The 17172-nt window shown below is 40.8% G+C and overlaps 1 protein-coding gene and 1 long non-coding RNA gene across 8 annotated transcripts in view; both read left to right on the top strand.

Moving 5' to 3' along the window:
- Window positions 1-395: 395 nt before the first annotated feature.
- On the top strand, window positions 396-3996 carry LOC120405690. Its single transcript, XR_005598775.1, has 4 exons — window positions 396-761; window positions 1959-2031; window positions 2996-3065; window positions 3710-3996. It is a non-coding gene; the product is annotated as an uncharacterized LOC120405690 (long non-coding RNA).
- A 777-nt stretch (window positions 3997-4773) lies between these two features.
- Window positions 4774-17172, top strand: part of SEC31A (SEC31 homolog A, COPII coat complex component) — a 68213-nt gene continuing 55814 nt past the window's right edge. Inside the window, exons 1-6 of one of the 7 annotated variants that reach the window (XM_039540368.1) lie at window positions 4774-5026; window positions 7027-7258; window positions 10761-10840; window positions 11540-11663; window positions 15258-15456; window positions 16787-16882. In XM_039540368.1, the coding sequence (XP_039396302.1) occupies window positions 10762-10840; window positions 11540-11663; window positions 15258-15456; window positions 16787-16882 (498 nt within the window). In that variant the 5' untranslated portion in view covers window positions 4774-5026; window positions 7027-7258; window position 10761. Of the gene's footprint in view, window positions 5027-7026; window positions 7259-10757; window positions 10841-11539; window positions 11664-15257; window positions 15457-16786; window positions 16883-17172 lie in introns of all 7 variants that reach the window. The other 6 variants (XM_039540367.1, XM_039540365.1, XM_039540364.1 and 3 more) reach the window with 6 other exon arrangements.

Genomic DNA, 17172 nt, shown 5'->3' with positions numbered 1-17172 from the left:
CAACCACTGCCAGCGCTGATGGAACGCGCCCTCAGATTGGTGAGCGCCTCTTCTCTGCCCTTTCCGATTGGTTCTCGCTTCCCCCCCCGCCCCCCGTTCGCTAGCCCCTGCGCTATGGAAGAGAGGCTTTCATTGGTCGCTGTCCTCCCGGCGTTCCTGTGACCACACCCTCTCAGCGCGGGGACTGTCTATGACCCTACCCCACATAGCTCCGCGGAAGCAGGAAATAGGGAAAGAAGAGGAAGGAGAGTTGAACCAATCAGAAACGGCACAGGAGCAGGCAGCCAATCAAACCCAGCGTACTTGGAGCCAATGGAAGCGGCGCTCTCTGCCTGGGGGTGGCCGTATCCGGGTTACTGATCGCGCTTGTCTCCGCGCGCCCCTTCCCTTTCGACTCTGGCTGCTGTGCGGCGTGGGCGCGGAGCGGGGACTCAGGCTCTCGATGGGGAAGGAGCTGCCCGAGGGGACGCTGCCCAGTCCCCAGCCAGCACCATGGGCCCCAGGCGGGGAGGCCCTGAGGCAGGCGGGGTGCCACGTGGCGCCCGCCGCCTGGGGCTCAGCCGGGGCCGGGCTCTGCCTGAGGCGGGCCGAGCTATTGGGGTCATAGGCCCCTTCCCGTGTGGACGGAAGGGGCCTGGGGCTTGAACCCGAGTCCGAGTTCACGTACTGTGTAGTCGGGGGCGTAGCAGCAGGGAACAGCCGGGGCCTGCGAGCGCTCAGCCTCCCCCCACCCCGTGCATGGAGCGTCCCCCAGATTCGGGGTAAGTGAAGTCGTGGTTAGCGCTAGCCTGTCCAGGTGCCTTGACTGGGTTGGGCCGAGAGCCCAGTGGCTCACGTTGTGTCTAGAGGCACGCCTTCCCGCTCAGGCCTTGCACAGCAGTCTCCAGCACTTCAGCGGGAGGCTCGTTATCTTGCCTACTTTACAGGAAAGAGGCCCAACGCAACTTGATTAGTGCACCAGCAGAAATTAAACTAACCCTTACGTGCTTTACTGGAACAAACCCGTGGATGCTCAACAACTCCTGTGCTGTACAAGCTCTGGTCAGTGTAGCTCCAGTAGCCAGTTGGGTCAATGAGCACTTACCGTTTTACAGATCTCACGTAAGGGTTAATGTTGGCGTGAGCATGTGCAGAATTACTGACATGCTCAGGTATAAGAATTTAAAACTTTCTGGAATTTAAGACCCCCTTGTGATAAGTAGGGAACCTGGACAGCTATTCTAAACTAAAGTAGCAGTTGATTGATCTACCTGAAGCATGAGGGGATGAAAGGAGGCGAGAGATGGCACATCAGCAAGTATTTGCCGTATTGATGGCTCTCAATACTCAACTGTGTTTGAACTAATCCAACTTGAAGTTCCACAGAACAGATAGCTTGCAGGCAATAGTGGTGCAAGATTAATTCCACCATTGGCATGCCTTAGCCTTGACTAGAGGAACCTTTCTGTGTGCAAGTGTAACTGAGTTGTCAGGCGAATTAATTTGTAGCCCACACTTAACACTAGAAGAATACCCAATGTTTTATTGTGCTGGCTTTTGTAATGTAAATAAACTGCCCACTAGAACATGGACTAAAGCAATCAACTAGCTATCAGATAGTGAAACCATTATCACATGTGACAGCCATCTACTGTTTTCTTCTTAGAGCCAAGTGAAGTGTTGGTTTAAGGGGTGGTTAAGTGCTACTGTTCACTTAATATTTACTTCACATGTCCAATGATTAAAACCTTTTCACTGCTGTTCACATCATGATGTGCTGTGATTAGTATCTGTTTGGATGAGGATATGTGGTTTAAAAACCGGCATAATGTGCTGACATAACTTAAGTGGAAAGCTGGGTAAAGCCAATAAATATTACTAATGCAAATAACTGTTGCTGCTAATGTTTGATACTTTTTGCACTGATATAATTTTGGGAAGAAAAATCACTTTTTAAATGTATGTTCTTACTCCTTTAGGGATTTTTCTACTGACAAGATCTGCCAGGCAAGCTTGGAATCTGGAAGTTCATATTACTTAACTATTGTTCAGGTGAGGGTTTCATTAAGTGATTTTGAAGTATAGCTGATTTCCCTAATTGGGGAATCCAACAATAATTTAAGGATGTTCAAAAATGGGAACTAAATATTTTATTTTACCTACATTCTTTAGGAAGGGGTATCACTTCCCATAAAAGTCTAAACTGACTGTAGAAGAGAGGAGGGTTTGGCAACATAGCAGTGAATTGCAAGAAGTCATAACTTGCCAATGTTAGGTGTAAGTAGTCCCCTTCTCTGATGTGGTTTTGGTTTTTTTCACACCCTGACTGGCAAAATAACTAAAGTGTAGATCAAGTACCTCTTGAAGAAAAGGGGACTTTTTTTTAATTTCTTTTGTCCTGTAACAGTAGCTGCAGTAGTAGAATCCCTTGTGTCCTACCCGAAAATTATCTTCCTCCCAGGCCTGTGTCCCTTAGTGACCTGTTTCCTGTCCTGAGCAGATAAAGTTGCTTACATCATGGTTCAGCAAGTTCTTGGGGGGGAGAAAAGTGAATAAAAGGTGAAAATAGAATATTTAAAACTATTGAAATAAAAGCCTCAAATAACCTTAGGTTTAGAGAGCCTCCCAAATTTTAAATGTGGTTAGAGAATAATTAACTTAGTTTTCTCTTCAAAAAAGTGTATTTTTATCAACTTTAGAACTTGATTGGGAATTGGCAAACCATGTATAGTAAGCTAGGCTTAAAGATTTGCAAGATGAATGTGGTAAGTCTTTTTAATATATTGTGTTAATTTGTTTTGCCTAGTGTCCAATGATTAAAACCTTTCACTGCTGTTCACATCATGACTCGCTGTGATTAGTGTTTGACTGGATGAGGACATGGGGTAAAAAATTCAAAACTGGATCTAAGAACATTGGTAGTCAGTTCAGTTTGCAGATTAAGAAAAACATAAAATACACTTCTGGAATTCATTCAGTTTGAATATATAACAAAAGAACTTCTTTCCCTCCCCAGCATTAAATTATTGCTGTCTACTTGTGAAAGGTGAACTAAGACTTTTTTGGTTGCACTTGTTGACATGTGGGTAAGCATTAACACTTTTGTTAATTTGTTTGCTGATTCAGTTTGTGCCTGGTATTGTATCTCAGAACAGTGTATTACAGCATATTAGTGTGTGTACTACAGTACCTCAGTGCAACTAGTTTGGGTCTGACCTTGTTTCTGATTCTGAATTCTTTTTTTATTTTTGTTAGACCCATCATGTTTGTTAGGTGTTTATTTCGTATAGTCAGACTCCAGGTCTTGGAGATGACAAGGGGATAATTTAAAATAAGCTGAACCAGACAGTAATGAGCATTCTTTCTAAAATGTGTAAAAATTGAATGAGTCTGTTTCTAGAAATACAAAAAAATTGTTTAAACGCTACTGGGAGGACATCCTAATTGTGGTTGTAATAGACTGTGGGCTTTACTGAACTGTTACTGAGCTTGGTAACATGCAGAGACAAGATGGGTGAGGTAACTTTTTTATTCAACCAATTACTATTGGGGAAAGAGACAAGCTTACACAGAGCCGTTCTTCAGGTCTGGGGAACTTAGGAACATTTACTGAAATTGTGGGCTTATTGAGTGAAGACTCCTAAGAATGTTGAGAAGTAGAAGTTAATCTGCACTAAATTAGACCTGTATCTATATTGTCAAAAATTTAATATGCTTTTTTACTTTTCAGGTAATTGTGAAGAGTTTGTGTTCCATCTGAATTTCTTCTTTCATCATTAAGGAAGATGCTTGAAAATTGTTTGTTTACTTTAACCCCCTCAATGAAAAAGAGGAATCTAGTTGCTGATGTAATGCTTTTTACAGTGGAAAAAGTAGTGGTGAAGGCAAGAAATATGTCTCAAAGCATTTGTTTCGAATACAACGTGTGAATCTTGGGAGATTGCTTTTGGAGACTGTTGTAAAATCCTCTTCATTTGTATTGGTAATAAACATGATATGCTGCCCTTGATTTAATTATGTGGTGTCTTGACTTTATTTCTTTTAATTCTCTGTTCATTGCTGTAGAATAAGTGCCTTAATCATGTATGACCTCTAAGCCTCATAACACTGCTGTTAGTTAGGAAACCATCCCTATTTTCACCCAGGGAATTATACTAGTAGCAGTCTCACATAATATTCAGTATGGAGGGAGAAATGTGACCTTTTCCATGAAAATGGCAAATCCTGATCATTCACCCCAGTAAAGGTGATCAAAATGCTTTACTCTTGCTGGGGCTTGTCTAGCCCTTGGGCCACAGTGCTTTGGAGAGGCAAACTATGGTGAAGGGGACCAGCGGCCCCCACCTTCCTTTTTGCCTTCACTGCTAGGCTTTGTATCTTGTACTGAATAGCAGAACAGTTTGGCAGCGGAATTTGGTTACAGATCAGAAACAAAGGTGAGGGTGCAGAACTGTACTTGGTAAGTACGTTGGAACCTCCTCTACAGTGTTTTGGGGCCCTTACCAAGGAAAGGAGAAGGGACAAATGTCTCATTCCTTCAGGACTCTCAGAGGCTGGGCAGGGGTGCTAGAACCAGGGTATAGTGGTACTGAGAGCCCGTGAACCAAACTAACCCCTCGGTATGATGGACACCGCTGCCAGCCCGGGGACGCAGTAACCCCCCTACTTCCAGCACGGCTGAATCAGGGCAATGCTGCCAGCAGCCATCCAGCTGCTCCGCCATTAGAGCTCCATGAAAACTCCCCGGCGAGCCGCCGCAGCAGCGTCTGGCCCGCCTGCCCTGGCCGGGCTGTTGGGAACGCGCGGCAGGCCGCCCGGGCGGGCACGGCCTAGGCCCCTCTGCAGGCCGGGCCCCTCTCGCTGGGAGCTGCGCGGCCCGGAAGGCCCGGCCGGCCGGGCGGGGTCTCGGTGCCGGAAGCCGGGGCTGACGAGGGCGGCGCTCCGGCTGCCACGTTGGAGCGGGACGCGGAGGAGCCTCGGGCCGGGGACAGGCAGCTGAGCCGCCGCAGCGGGACGTGGGGCGCAGCGGAGAGCTCGGCCCCGCCAGGTGAGGGGACGCGGGGCCCCGCCGGGTCTCTCCGTTCCTAGGGCGCGGGGTTGCCAGCTGGGGTCTTCGGGGGCAGAGCGGCCCTGTCTCGCAGGGTCCCCCCGGGCAGAGCAGCCTCGCTTCCCCGGGGCTTCCCGCTCGCTGGCCTGGCCTGGGCCGGCCTTTGCTTCTAGCTCTGCCGCTCTGGGACTGGGATCGGGCGTTTTCCCTGCCGCAGGGCCAGTCCCTAAAAGCCAGGGCTCAGTTCGTGCCAGGGCTAAGCCCCGCCACCCCTAGGCTTGGCACTTAATAGCCCCGGCACCGCTGGGCTTGCCTCGTCAGCTGCTAAAGTAGCAGCAAAAAAAACAGGAGTACTTGTGGCACCTTAAAGACTAATAAATTTATTTAAGCATGAGCTTTCGTGAGCTACAGCTCACTTCTTCGGATGCAGCGTTACTTGTGTCCTGGCTCCTCTTTCATTACAAATTAAGCACTGCTGAAAGCCGCCTTGCTGGCAGCTGGGAAGTGACAAACTCTCCCCCCAGCCCCTCTACCCGGAGCAGTGGCAGGGTCCTGTGGATATCACTGTTAGTCTATAAGGTGCCACAGGATTCTTTGCTGCTTCTACAGAACCAGACTAACACGGCTACCCCTCTGATACTAGACCTAGCTTTGTCATAGTAGCCTCTGAGGTTGTTTAATATATTTTACTAATCTCTATTTCATAACTTTCTCCAAAACACACGTAATATGGGGTTGACGCTTCTACGGTTTATAACCTAATTTTAATTAAAAAAATGTTATGCCCCATCTACACCATGTTTGCAAAAACCTTCTATATAAGCCATCTTTAAACACAGTATCCAACTGCAAGGGAAACCAGAGTGTAGATGGAGCCTTAAAGCTCTTTAGGAAAAGAGATTCTAGAAAGATGAAGAAAGATTGCACGATTGCTGTGAGGATCACATATTAATATCCATTTTGAGATTTTCATCTTGCTTGTATTATCCAATTTAATAGATATGTAAATATTACCCTACCACAGTTACATGGAGATGCAGAATATTTTTAGTGACTAGCTCAAATATAATCCTGAATCTTTGATTTGCAGCTCCCAGATGTTGTTAATGGATATTGTAAAAATACTTGTAATTATAAATGTGCATACAAGAAAATGTTTCTTCACTGTTTTAGTTAGTGAATTTAGTAGTATTGTTAGTGAGATTTTTATTTTCATTTGTAAAATATATGAATCTTTTATAGCCTTTCTGTACTGTAATATATTGACCATACCATGCTATAAGTAAAAAGTATAAGAAAATATGTGGAAAAACCATGAGCCTTAAAGGTGCTGAATCACTCAGGATATCAGGCCACATGCTAGAACTTCTCTAATGAACTATATTTATGAGTGGTTCACTAGAAGAGTGCAGTAACGTGTTTTTCCTGGACGGTGTAGATGGGGCTGTCGTGCCAACATGGCAACAGCAAGACTTCCAACATACAAATTTTCTTTTGCCAGTACCCTTGTGACTTAAAGTGAAGTTATGTCATTACCATGGTATAAAATAGACACTGCTAAACAGATGTATTCCTTAGACTGACATCCAACCAATCTTGTGGTGGTAAAGAATTTATGAAATTTACTGTCATGTTATAAAGAGGAGGGGAGCCCGTCTGTTTTATGTTCTCTTTTAAAATGGTGTTTGGTTCATCAAAATCATTTAAATAATGTCACGCAGTGTCCACCTGGCAGTGATCTCTCCTATGAGGGAGGGGTCCCAGTTGGTCCTGGCAGAGAGTAGGCAGCAGACTACCCTGCATGTATTGCTGTTTTTAACAGTAAAAGTATAGGCTATGTGAAAACAAGAGTAGGATTTATGTGTACATCCACTGTAGAAATCACTTTTAATATCCAGAAAAAAACTCTGCAAAAGCAAGCCTTGTTATGAGCAAATGCAAGAGATTCCTTATCTAAAATTGAACTAGACACAGTAATATGCATCTTTGTGATTCCCCAGGTGCTTCATGGGTGTCTGCACACTTGATGAGGACACCCAGTAATCATCTCTTCCATGAGCAGTTTCAGAGAGGGATTGTGCAATTGCGCTTTTTTACTTAAGGGTTTGAAGTCCAGTCAGGATCTTTCCACACAACAGCGTTCTTCAGCCCAGTGGAGTACACACCTGCTTGGCTTAGAGCCGACTCACAACTAAACCTCACTCAAGTTTGGGAAAAGCATTTCTGGGACAGGTATTTGAAACTATTCCTTAGTTTTAAAAGTAGAATGAGGATACACATGGTACTTTCAGTGTGAGGTGCCCTACTACAATGGTTTTTAATTCAGTTATATAAAGAGATCTAATTTTTGAAATTATTTTTGAGGTCTGCTACAAACTAACTTTGTAAAATATCCCCCTAAAGGATACAGAATTCATATGAGTAAGACAAACTGTGTGTTGCCTGTTAAATTATCAAGAGCTCTGAAAAGACCTTTGTCTAGCAACAGTCTAAGAACTCCTGATATTGATTATGATGTGCATATTTGATGTAAGATGCAGGGTTCACAGTTAGGGCCCTACCAAATTCACCACTATGAAAAACGCATCATGGACCATGAAATCTGGTCTTTTATGTGCATTTACCATATAGGCCTGAGGGGAGACCAGCCTTTCTCAAATTGGGGGTCCTGACCCAAAAGGGATTTGCAGGGTGGTCACAAGGTTATTTTAAGGGGTTGCAGTATTGCTACCCTTGCTTCTGTGCTGCCTTCAGAGTGGGTGGCTGGAGAGGGGTGGCCGTTGGCCAGGCGCCCAGCTCTGAAGTCAGCACCCTGCCAGCAGCAAACAGCGCAGAAGGGTGGCAACACCGTACCATACCACCCTTACTTCTGCACTGCTGCCTTCAGAGCTTGGCGGCTTGAGGGGGGCCCAACTCTGCTGGCAGCAGAGCAAAAGTAAGGGTGACAATACTGTACCATGCTATCCTTGCTGCTGCTGGCGGTGGCTCTGCCTGCAGAGCTGGGTTTCTGGCCAGCAGCCACCGTTCTCCAGCTGCCCAGGTCTGAAGGCAGTGCCACCGCCAGCAGCAGCGCAGAAGTAAGGGTAGCAGTATTGCAACCCCTCCCCACACAATAACCTTGCAACCCCTCCACAACTCCTTTTTGGGTCAGGACCCTTACAATTACAACACTGTGAAATTTCAGATTTAAATAGCTGAAAACATGAAATTTATGATTTTTTTAAATCCTATGATCGTGAAATTGACCGAAATGGACGTGAATTTGGTGGGCCCTATTCATAGTATAATTATCTGGGTATGTGTTGTCAGAATGAACTTCTGCAGTGTCAAGATTGAAATCAAGTACAGAAAAGAATTGAAACCTTCCCATTATCACAGAGTAAGTGTGGCCAATAAAGATGTTTAAATTTTGAGTATTCCCACTACTCCCTTCTTTAAGAAAATGTTCCTCATTAAATAAAAATCAGAGGACAAGATATGTTGTGCCTTAATGTTAATTTGCCCTACGATATTAAAGTCTATTTTAGGGTCAGTGTAACAGATTAATTATTATAAGCATTTTGCAAAGGTTGAACAAACTCTTTTTTTCCGTTGGAAGTAATTTTCAAATTACCATTGCAATCTTGCAAAACTCACTAATCCAGCTAGTGCAAAAAGTTATATTTTATACGCCCTTTGGTCAGGGCTGGCAGTTTTCCAGGAAAAACAAGTGTAGGATGGAGCGCTGCTAAATACGGTTTAAACCAGGAAAGTGGGAAAAATATTTGCTTCAGTGTCCAGCAAGTTCAGCAAACAGAAGACAAATCTTTTCAAACTTTGGATACATCCATTCAGAACTAAGGAATAGGCTCAATTTATTCACTACATAAAAATTGGTCTTCTGCTACAGAACGTTGTAGGCCACATGGGTTAAGGTCGTTGTTTTAGCTGTTGTAGTTATAGTAATAGTACAACTGGTCATCTGCAACTCTTCATGCTTCTGATTGCTTAATGCAACTGTGCATTATTGTTGTTTTTATATGATCAAATGTTTTTTACTTTAGGTTATATAATATCAAAATATGAGTCATGACGTGTATAACTTTCTTGAGAAAATACAAACTCAAATATATACAGACATTCCCATGTTCAGCATCATAATGACTATATTATTATTACATCCCAATGCAGTTTTACTTTTTATTTGTACAGTCCTAAATTAATCTGTGTAGCTACTGCCTTATGTAACCACAGTTTGAATATGTAACTTAAACTAGTATAATGCGATGTGCATGAATTTGAAACAATTTTTAAAATAGCAAATGCCTTAAACTGAGACTAACTAGTTTTATCCAGGGTGGTAAAAACCTTGATTTTACTTGGTAACAACCAGCTCTGGTAATTACTATGTCATCCCTGCCTTGAGTAAGTAATTTTTTGCAAGCCTGAATTATTATATTTTGTTTAAAATGTCTGTGTGTTGCAAAGTCGTTTAGATTATTATGTGCTGGGCTCTGCTTAGGAGGCATTTGATGAAAAAATTTAGCATTTTTCTGGAAACTTTTAGCTGGAAGACCAGTTTTATCGGTTGCTTTTTTTTTTCTGAATTATCTTGCATCACATGATTAACCTTTGCACTTCTTCACACAACTTTTTGTTCATGCACAAAAGCTGCATAAATCCGCTTGTGAGGACTGTGTGACTCAAAGTTGTTGAGCATTTCAGGCTTTCATTTAAACTTTCACTTTCTTTTAAACCATTAACGAAACCACAATTAGGAGAAAATTCTTGGCATTTCAGAATGTCATTATTATGAGGACCATATAACCTTTTCATGGGTGATTGGTAGAAGATGGTGACTGAAAAACTGTTGATGTCTGAAATGAGTATTTCGCGTTACTTATCTTTTTATACACACATGCTTCCTCAGCCTGTATGGGAAGAGGGACATACCTAAAGGGATACTTTTAAATTTCTTTGTACTTACTATTGTTCAAAGTAACACCTAAAGTTACTAGAATTTAAAGAGATTAGAAAAAGCATATTTTTATCTTTTTTGCTTGCTTGCTTTGTACATTTGATAAGCCTTTACATAGAGTCAATTTCATTGTTTTCTCCGTATAATCAGTCGGGATTGTTGTTTGTGTGGGTTTTGCACAACTTTTAAAAATAGGAAAATGTTGTAAGACCACAAAAATTGGCAGACAGACTCAAGGATAGGTATTGAACCTGAAACTCCTTTACATTAATTTCCTGAGATTGCTAGAATGCAAGTTAACTATGTCCCTAAAATATCACTAAGGAACAGGATTAGTAAATTCTTTCACACGGTTTTAGAAACCAATGTGGTGGTTTTCAGTAGTGACTTTGTGGTAAGTTTCAGTAGTTTTCAGCTCTGATGACAGTTTATGAATGTCAGTTTGGGCATTTAGAAACATGGACAGTATTTTAATTTAAATGTAATAGCTGCTGGAAGATATTAAGTTATATCATGTAAACTCTTATTATCAAAGGCATTTGGTCTAAGAATAGAATCTCACAGCAGTTGCTGTGTTCTCCAGGTTTATTTAGTTTAATTCAACATGTTTAGCAAGTATTAATTTCCTGTAAACTTCAATAATATTTCACCATTGTCCTCCTCCCTACAAACGCCACATTATACCCACAGTTCCATGTACAGCCCATTTCCCCTCTGTTGTACTGGTGTCATTTCCTCCTGATTTTCTGTATTACAAAAGTTACCTTCTTTTAGCAGGATGAAGTTAAAGGAGATTGATCGTACTGCTATGCAGGCATGGAGCCCTGCCCAACAACATCCCATTTACCTGGCTACAGGTAACTTGTTGAAGGGTATGGTCCCTACCCATGGGGCTTTCTATGCATATGGTGTAGATTATAATATACTCACTATACTTGTATTTTATAATAGAAAATTAATGTCCTGAAGGCTGAAATAGTAATTGAGAATGCAATGCAGTACCCACTTGAAATCACTTTTCAACCTCTGGAGTATCAGCTTTCCTTAGAAATCAAAACCCCAGCCCACATATACCTTGTAAACGTGCATGTTTGCCCTAACTGTACGGCAGCGTTAGTAACTTAATTTCAAGGCTTCTCTCTCCTAAATCATAGGATTTCATGACCTAGTCTTTACCAATGGCTTGCAGTTTCTCAGTAGTTTTGGCTGCTAACACTACTGCCTTTCAGTCTATTTCTGAGTTTCTTCTGTTATTTGTGTGGGATTTTTACACAGCAGCAGGGGAGAGGAAAAATCACACACCTTTTATTTTTATTTTTTAATTTTATTTTAATGGGAAATTTTGGTTGTAAAACCAGAAAAGGGATTTAGGGGCAGGTGAAATACCTGAAACTACTTTCAACTCCCTTTTTGAAAAATGTACTATGTTTTTTGTGTTCAGTGTACCTCTGAGACACTGAAGATTTTATTTCCTTTGTATGATTTGATGCTTTAGTAATTTGAAATTCCATATTTTGTATTATGTCATTCTGATACAATTGTATGTTTCTGCGTAGGTACATCTGCTCAACAGTTGGATGCAACTTTCAGTACCAATGCTTCTCTGGAAATATTTGAACTGGACTTGTCTGACCCTTCGTTGGATATGAAATCCTGTGCAACTTTCTCCTCCTCGCACAGGTATGAATTGGGGTTCCAAATTCATGGACTGCTTTATAAAAATGCATTTTTGGTGGCAACTTCAGTCCATGATATGGGCTTCAAGGACCGTGTATGAAGCTTTAGCCCTGTGTCAGTCTTATTAGGAAAGGTAAGAAGGGTGGGCTTGTGGTTAAAGTTGTAGACTTGGACTCTGGAGACCTGGTTTCAGTTCCTGTTCTGTCACAAATATCTTGGGCTGGTATCCGTTGGGTGATAGTCATAGAAATGTGGGACTGGAAAGGAACTTGATGGGTCACCTAGTCCAGTCTCCTGCACTCATGGCAGGACTAAGTATTATCTGGACCTGACAGGTGTTTGTCTAGCCTGTTCTTAAAAACTCCCAGTGACGGAGATTCCACAGTCTCTTTCAGTAACTTGTTCCGGTGCTTAACTACCCTTATAGTTAGGAAGTTTTTTTTTCTAATGTCTAGCTTAAATCTTCTTTGCTGCAATTTTAGTCCATTACTACTTGTCCTGTCCTCAGTGGTTAAGGAGAAGAATTTATCACCCTCCTCTCTATAACAACATTTTACATATTTGAAGATTATCACGTCCCCCCTCAGCTTTCTCTTCTCCAGACTAAACAAACCGATTTTTTTTTCCATCTTTCCTTGTAGGTCATGTTTCCTAGACTTTTTTTTGTTGATCTCCTCTGGACTGGCTCCAATTTGTTCACATTTCCCAAAGCGTGGCACCCAGAACTGGACACAGTACTCTAGTTGAGGCCTTATCAGTTCTGAGTAGAGTGGAATAATTACTTCTCGTGTCTTGCTTACAGTGTTCCTGCTAATACATCCCAGAATTATATTTACTTCTTTTGCAACAGTATTACATTGTTGACTCATACTTAGATTGTGATCCACTACTACCCGCAATCCTTTTCTTCAGTTCTCCTTCCTAGACAGTCATTTCCCATTTTTCATTTGTGCAGTTGATCATTCCTTCCTCAGTGTGATACTTTGCATTTGTCCTTATTGAATTTCATCCTATGTAATTCAGGCCATTTTTCCAGTTTGTCAAGATCGTTGTGCATAATTCTAATCCTGTCCTCTAGAGTGCTTGCAACCCCTCCTAGCTTGGTATTGTCCACAAAATTTATGTGTGCTCTTTTTTGTAGGCATCCTTTCATCTGCGAGAGACAGTGGGAATTGCAGCCTACGATGTAGATGGTTTGCAATGTCTCATGTAACTAAATAGTCCAATCCAAGATTTGCATGATCTTTAGTGTACTCTCTATGCCGTTATCTAAATCATGTATAAAGATACTGAATAGGACTAGACCCAGGACACATCCTTGCAGGACCCAACACAATATACTCTTCCAGGTTGATTGTGAACCACAGATAACTACTCTCTGAGTACCGTTTTCCTGCCAGTTGTGCACCCACTTTGTAGCAGGTTTGTCTGTATTTTTCTAGTTTGTTTATGAGGCATGTGAGACAGTATCAAAAGCCTCACTAAAGCTGAGCTATATCACATCTACTTCTTCCTCCAATCCACAAGGCTTGTTACCCTGTCAAAGAAGGATATTAGGTTGGTTTGATATGATTTGTTTTGTTTTTGATGTAAAGGAAGATAACGGTCAGAGCCCTGAAGAATTTCCAGAGAGCAGAGGGAAAGTGTTAAGTGTGCTCTTAAAAATAGGAAAAGGCGGGTATAGCTTCCACATGTTGTGTCATCTTATTGTGTTTAGGTATTGCGGGGGACTCATTTGATGTACCTCCGTGTTTTATTTTTGCATTCCATATGTAGTTCAATACTTACACCTAGCTATTGGGAAAAAACGTTCCTGATTGTTTTGCTTCATTTAGACCCATATTACTTCTAAGTTCATGCTGTGTATTTAGCTATAACTTATATAATTAGCATTAAAAATCCAAAAAGCCATCCTATTGGCATCTTAGTGGCACTTGCAGTAGCATTATAGTGGCTTCTGTTCATTGTACATTGGCCATAACAATGTCAATGAAAGCGTGAGATGCCCTTCTTGGAGATAGAGAAGGATCTGAAAACTTTCCATTGACACTGGATTAGGTCCATTAATCTTTCATACTAGATACAATGTCAGCACAAACATTAGTCCATCCATTGACCCCTAGTACTCTGTGGAGGTGTGTGCAACACTTACAGATTGTCAGTGTTCATCAGTGAATAAGTTGTAGTGTCAGCATTAATGTCTTTTTATCAAAGATATGTATGACCGAAATACAGTGGTAGCTCGGCTACACTGAGATATATAAACATCTAAATCCATTGAGGGATGATGATCATGTTTTACACCACCTCATTATGTAGATAGAAGTTAATTCCATTTCATTCTCTACAGTCCATTTTTAAATAATGATGCACAAGTCTAAGACTGTCTTCCAAAGATTTACACCAAACACAGTTGCCTGAACTTTTAGAAATTATAAATTGATTAAATTGTAATCTGTACAAAACAGAAACGATGTCTTCCTTGTACAGTATCTAACAAGATGGGGCCCTGAATTTGATTAGGGCCCTCGGCTGCTATCTTAATATAGACCAGGGGTAGGCACCTATGGCATGTGTGCCGAAGGCAGCACGCGAGCCGATTTTCGGTGGCACTCACGGTCCTGGCCACTGGTCCGGGGGGCTCTGCATTTTAATTTAATTTTAGATGAAGCTCCTTAAACATTTTAAAAACCTTATTTACTTTACAGACAACAATAGTTTAGTTATATATTATAGACTTATAGAAAGAGACCTTCTAAAAACATGTATTACTGGCACACGAAACCTTAAATTAGAGTGAATAAATGAAGACTCAGCACACCACTTCTGAAAGGTTGCCGACCTCTGATGTAGATAATAACTGGGAACTGCTCAACACCAGGTTAGAGAGATAAAATTTAAGTTAGTTGTGCTGCATCTTGCTACTTGGAGCATTCAGCATATAATACTGATTAATGGTGGCATTGTTAGTGCTGATGTAATTTTTTTTAAAAGCCCTACCTCTTGGGGTTTTTTTTTTTTGTGTGTAGAAACTTGTTAGTTTGCTTTCCAAATGCATTAAGGCCACTTTGTAAGAGCAATGCCACAAGAGGGTGTGGGTCATTATGCGGAAGAAATGTACCCTCTCTGCATGGCTGAACATACAGGAATATTGTTTTGTTATAAAACCAATTCGTTTAAAAAAGGGAAATCTGGATACTTTCAGATTCACCAAGCAGTGTACACCAATATCAGAGATTTCTGTGATTGCTTGTAGTTGGCTATGCTTATAATTCTCATTCAGGGATCATCTCATAGTCCTTTGCAAACATTATCTCAAAAAACCCTATGAGATAAGTAAGTATTCTGACTTTAGAACCTTGAACTGAGGCACATATAGGTTGTGACCTGTCCACTGTCACACTTTTGACAGATTGGGAGAGCCAGGAATAGGACCTAGCAGTTCTCAGTCTCATCATGCCTTTGATCTTACCACCAGCCTGCACTTCCTCCCATAAAGTGTTAGTGTTTTTTATCAGGGAAAAACATTATGATGTTCTGGCACGTATAATGGTATGGCAATGGATTTTCTTAAATTATTTATTTTTTATCTTGTAGGTACCATAAATTGATATGGGGACCTCATGCAATGGCTTCAGATGGTAGTCTTTCTGGAGTTCTAATTGCAGGTGGTGAAAATGGAAATATTATTCTATATGATCCATCTAAAATTATGGCTGGAGAGAGTGAAGTTATAATTGCACAAAAAGACAAGCACACTGGGCCAGTAAGAGCTCTGGACGTGAATATTTTCCAGGTTAGATTTTTTTTCTTCAGTATACACTGTCATGGATTAGTAACATGGATTAGTAAAATGCTATAGGAAATGTTCTTCTCTTGTGATTTTTTTGGTGAAAGTTGTATAAATATTTTTGCATATTTTAAAAAAGAAAACAATCTTTGATACTAATCATTATTTGACCTGAAATAATTTTAAAAATCTGATCTGCTTTTCACCATTTAGGCTATTTACTTTGTGTATTTTTCTGTTTAGACACTGAAATAAAATTGTTTTTATTTGTTTTCTAGTCAGTTTCACTTTTCAGTTCTCATGCACTACTCAGTGTTGTCATGGTTGCAGACAGATGTTGAAATTCCTCCCAAAAACTGTTTTCACTGAAATTTAAAAAATAACAACTAAATATTAGTTTTTAGGTTTTGTAACTCATCCATTTTTGTATGTTGTTCCAAAATAAAGATAAAATGTTGGGGCCTAAAACTCATTGGCTTGACACAATTCTTAAAAGTAGTAAGGACTTAATCACAGAGCTAATTTAATTCCATCACTAATGAGGATTTACCTCTTCAAGATATAGCATCTTTTCTCATTCCTGACTGTTCTCTGAGAACTCAGTTTGTTTTGATTTACTAAGTAGCATTTTTTCTTTTGGCATATGTTTTTACTAAGGCAGTAGTTAGTTCAGTGAATTGTGTTTAAATTGCATGGTTTCTGTCCTTGTTTATTATGACATTGGAACTTGTTTTGCAACCAGCATTAGAGTATGAGCAAAATGCATTGATGCAATAGTTATTTTCCCTCTTGTTCATTCTCCTCAGATCCCATTGCTATTATCTTGGCATTCCTCTTCCACCTGTAAAACTGCTTCAAATGCTTCTCTTAATCTAGGAAATGTTCTTATAGGCCTTGATCTTGTGAATGCTTACTCATGTGTTTAACTTTACTCACATTTGAGATCCCATTGAAGTCAGTGGGTTTAGTAACACAAATAGAGGTAAGCACAAGCTTACTTGTTTACAGGTTTGGGGCATTAGTACAATGGAGTCATTTTGTGCAACCCCATTCTTTGTGTCCATTTTCTGCATATGAGTACTGCAGAAACCAAGAACACTGCCCTGGGAATTTAAGTCCAACTTGCAGCAGAGTATATGGGTCTTGGCTAATAAATAGTATTAGAAATATTAAGGATTCTTGTACCTCTTCTAAAGTGCTCTTGTTGTGTGACAAGGTCTGTGTTCTGAGCTAATGTCAATTGGCACAGCTCCAGGGATTGGGCCCATAGCATTTGGGAAGGTGAAGGCTGATGCCAGAAATACTCTCAATGTCTATTGGCATCTTTCTATTACAGACAAACCTTGTAGCATCAGGTGCTAATGAGTCTGAAATCTATATCTGGGACTTGAACAACTTTGCCACACCGATGACACCAGGAGCTAAGACCCAGGTACTGGAGTTATGTTTGTCAAATGATTTGAAGAACTCTGAAAAATATGCAGATTATTTAATTTACTTGACATCTCATACAGACATACAGTATTGGAGTAGTTCTAAGCACCAATCTCTGTTTTCAAAAACTTAATTTAAATATTGCAAATATTACCTTGAATGTAGTTAAGCCCTCGAAAAACATCTGTTGTTGTGAGATACATTCCTTAAAATAATTATGTACAAGTATGTTCTTACATTACATATATTGTATATATTTTGCTCCCAAACAATAAAATTAATCCCCAG

This window comes from Mauremys reevesii, linkage group 5 (assembly GCF_016161935.1).
Source record: "Mauremys reevesii isolate NIE-2019 linkage group 5, ASM1616193v1, whole genome shotgun sequence".
In the NCBI taxonomy this organism is placed as follows: Eukaryota; Metazoa; Chordata; order Testudines; family Geoemydidae; genus Mauremys; species Mauremys reevesii.
The sequence above is the reverse complement of the archived record's forward strand: the minus strand, read 5'-3'. Positions and strand labels throughout refer to the sequence as shown.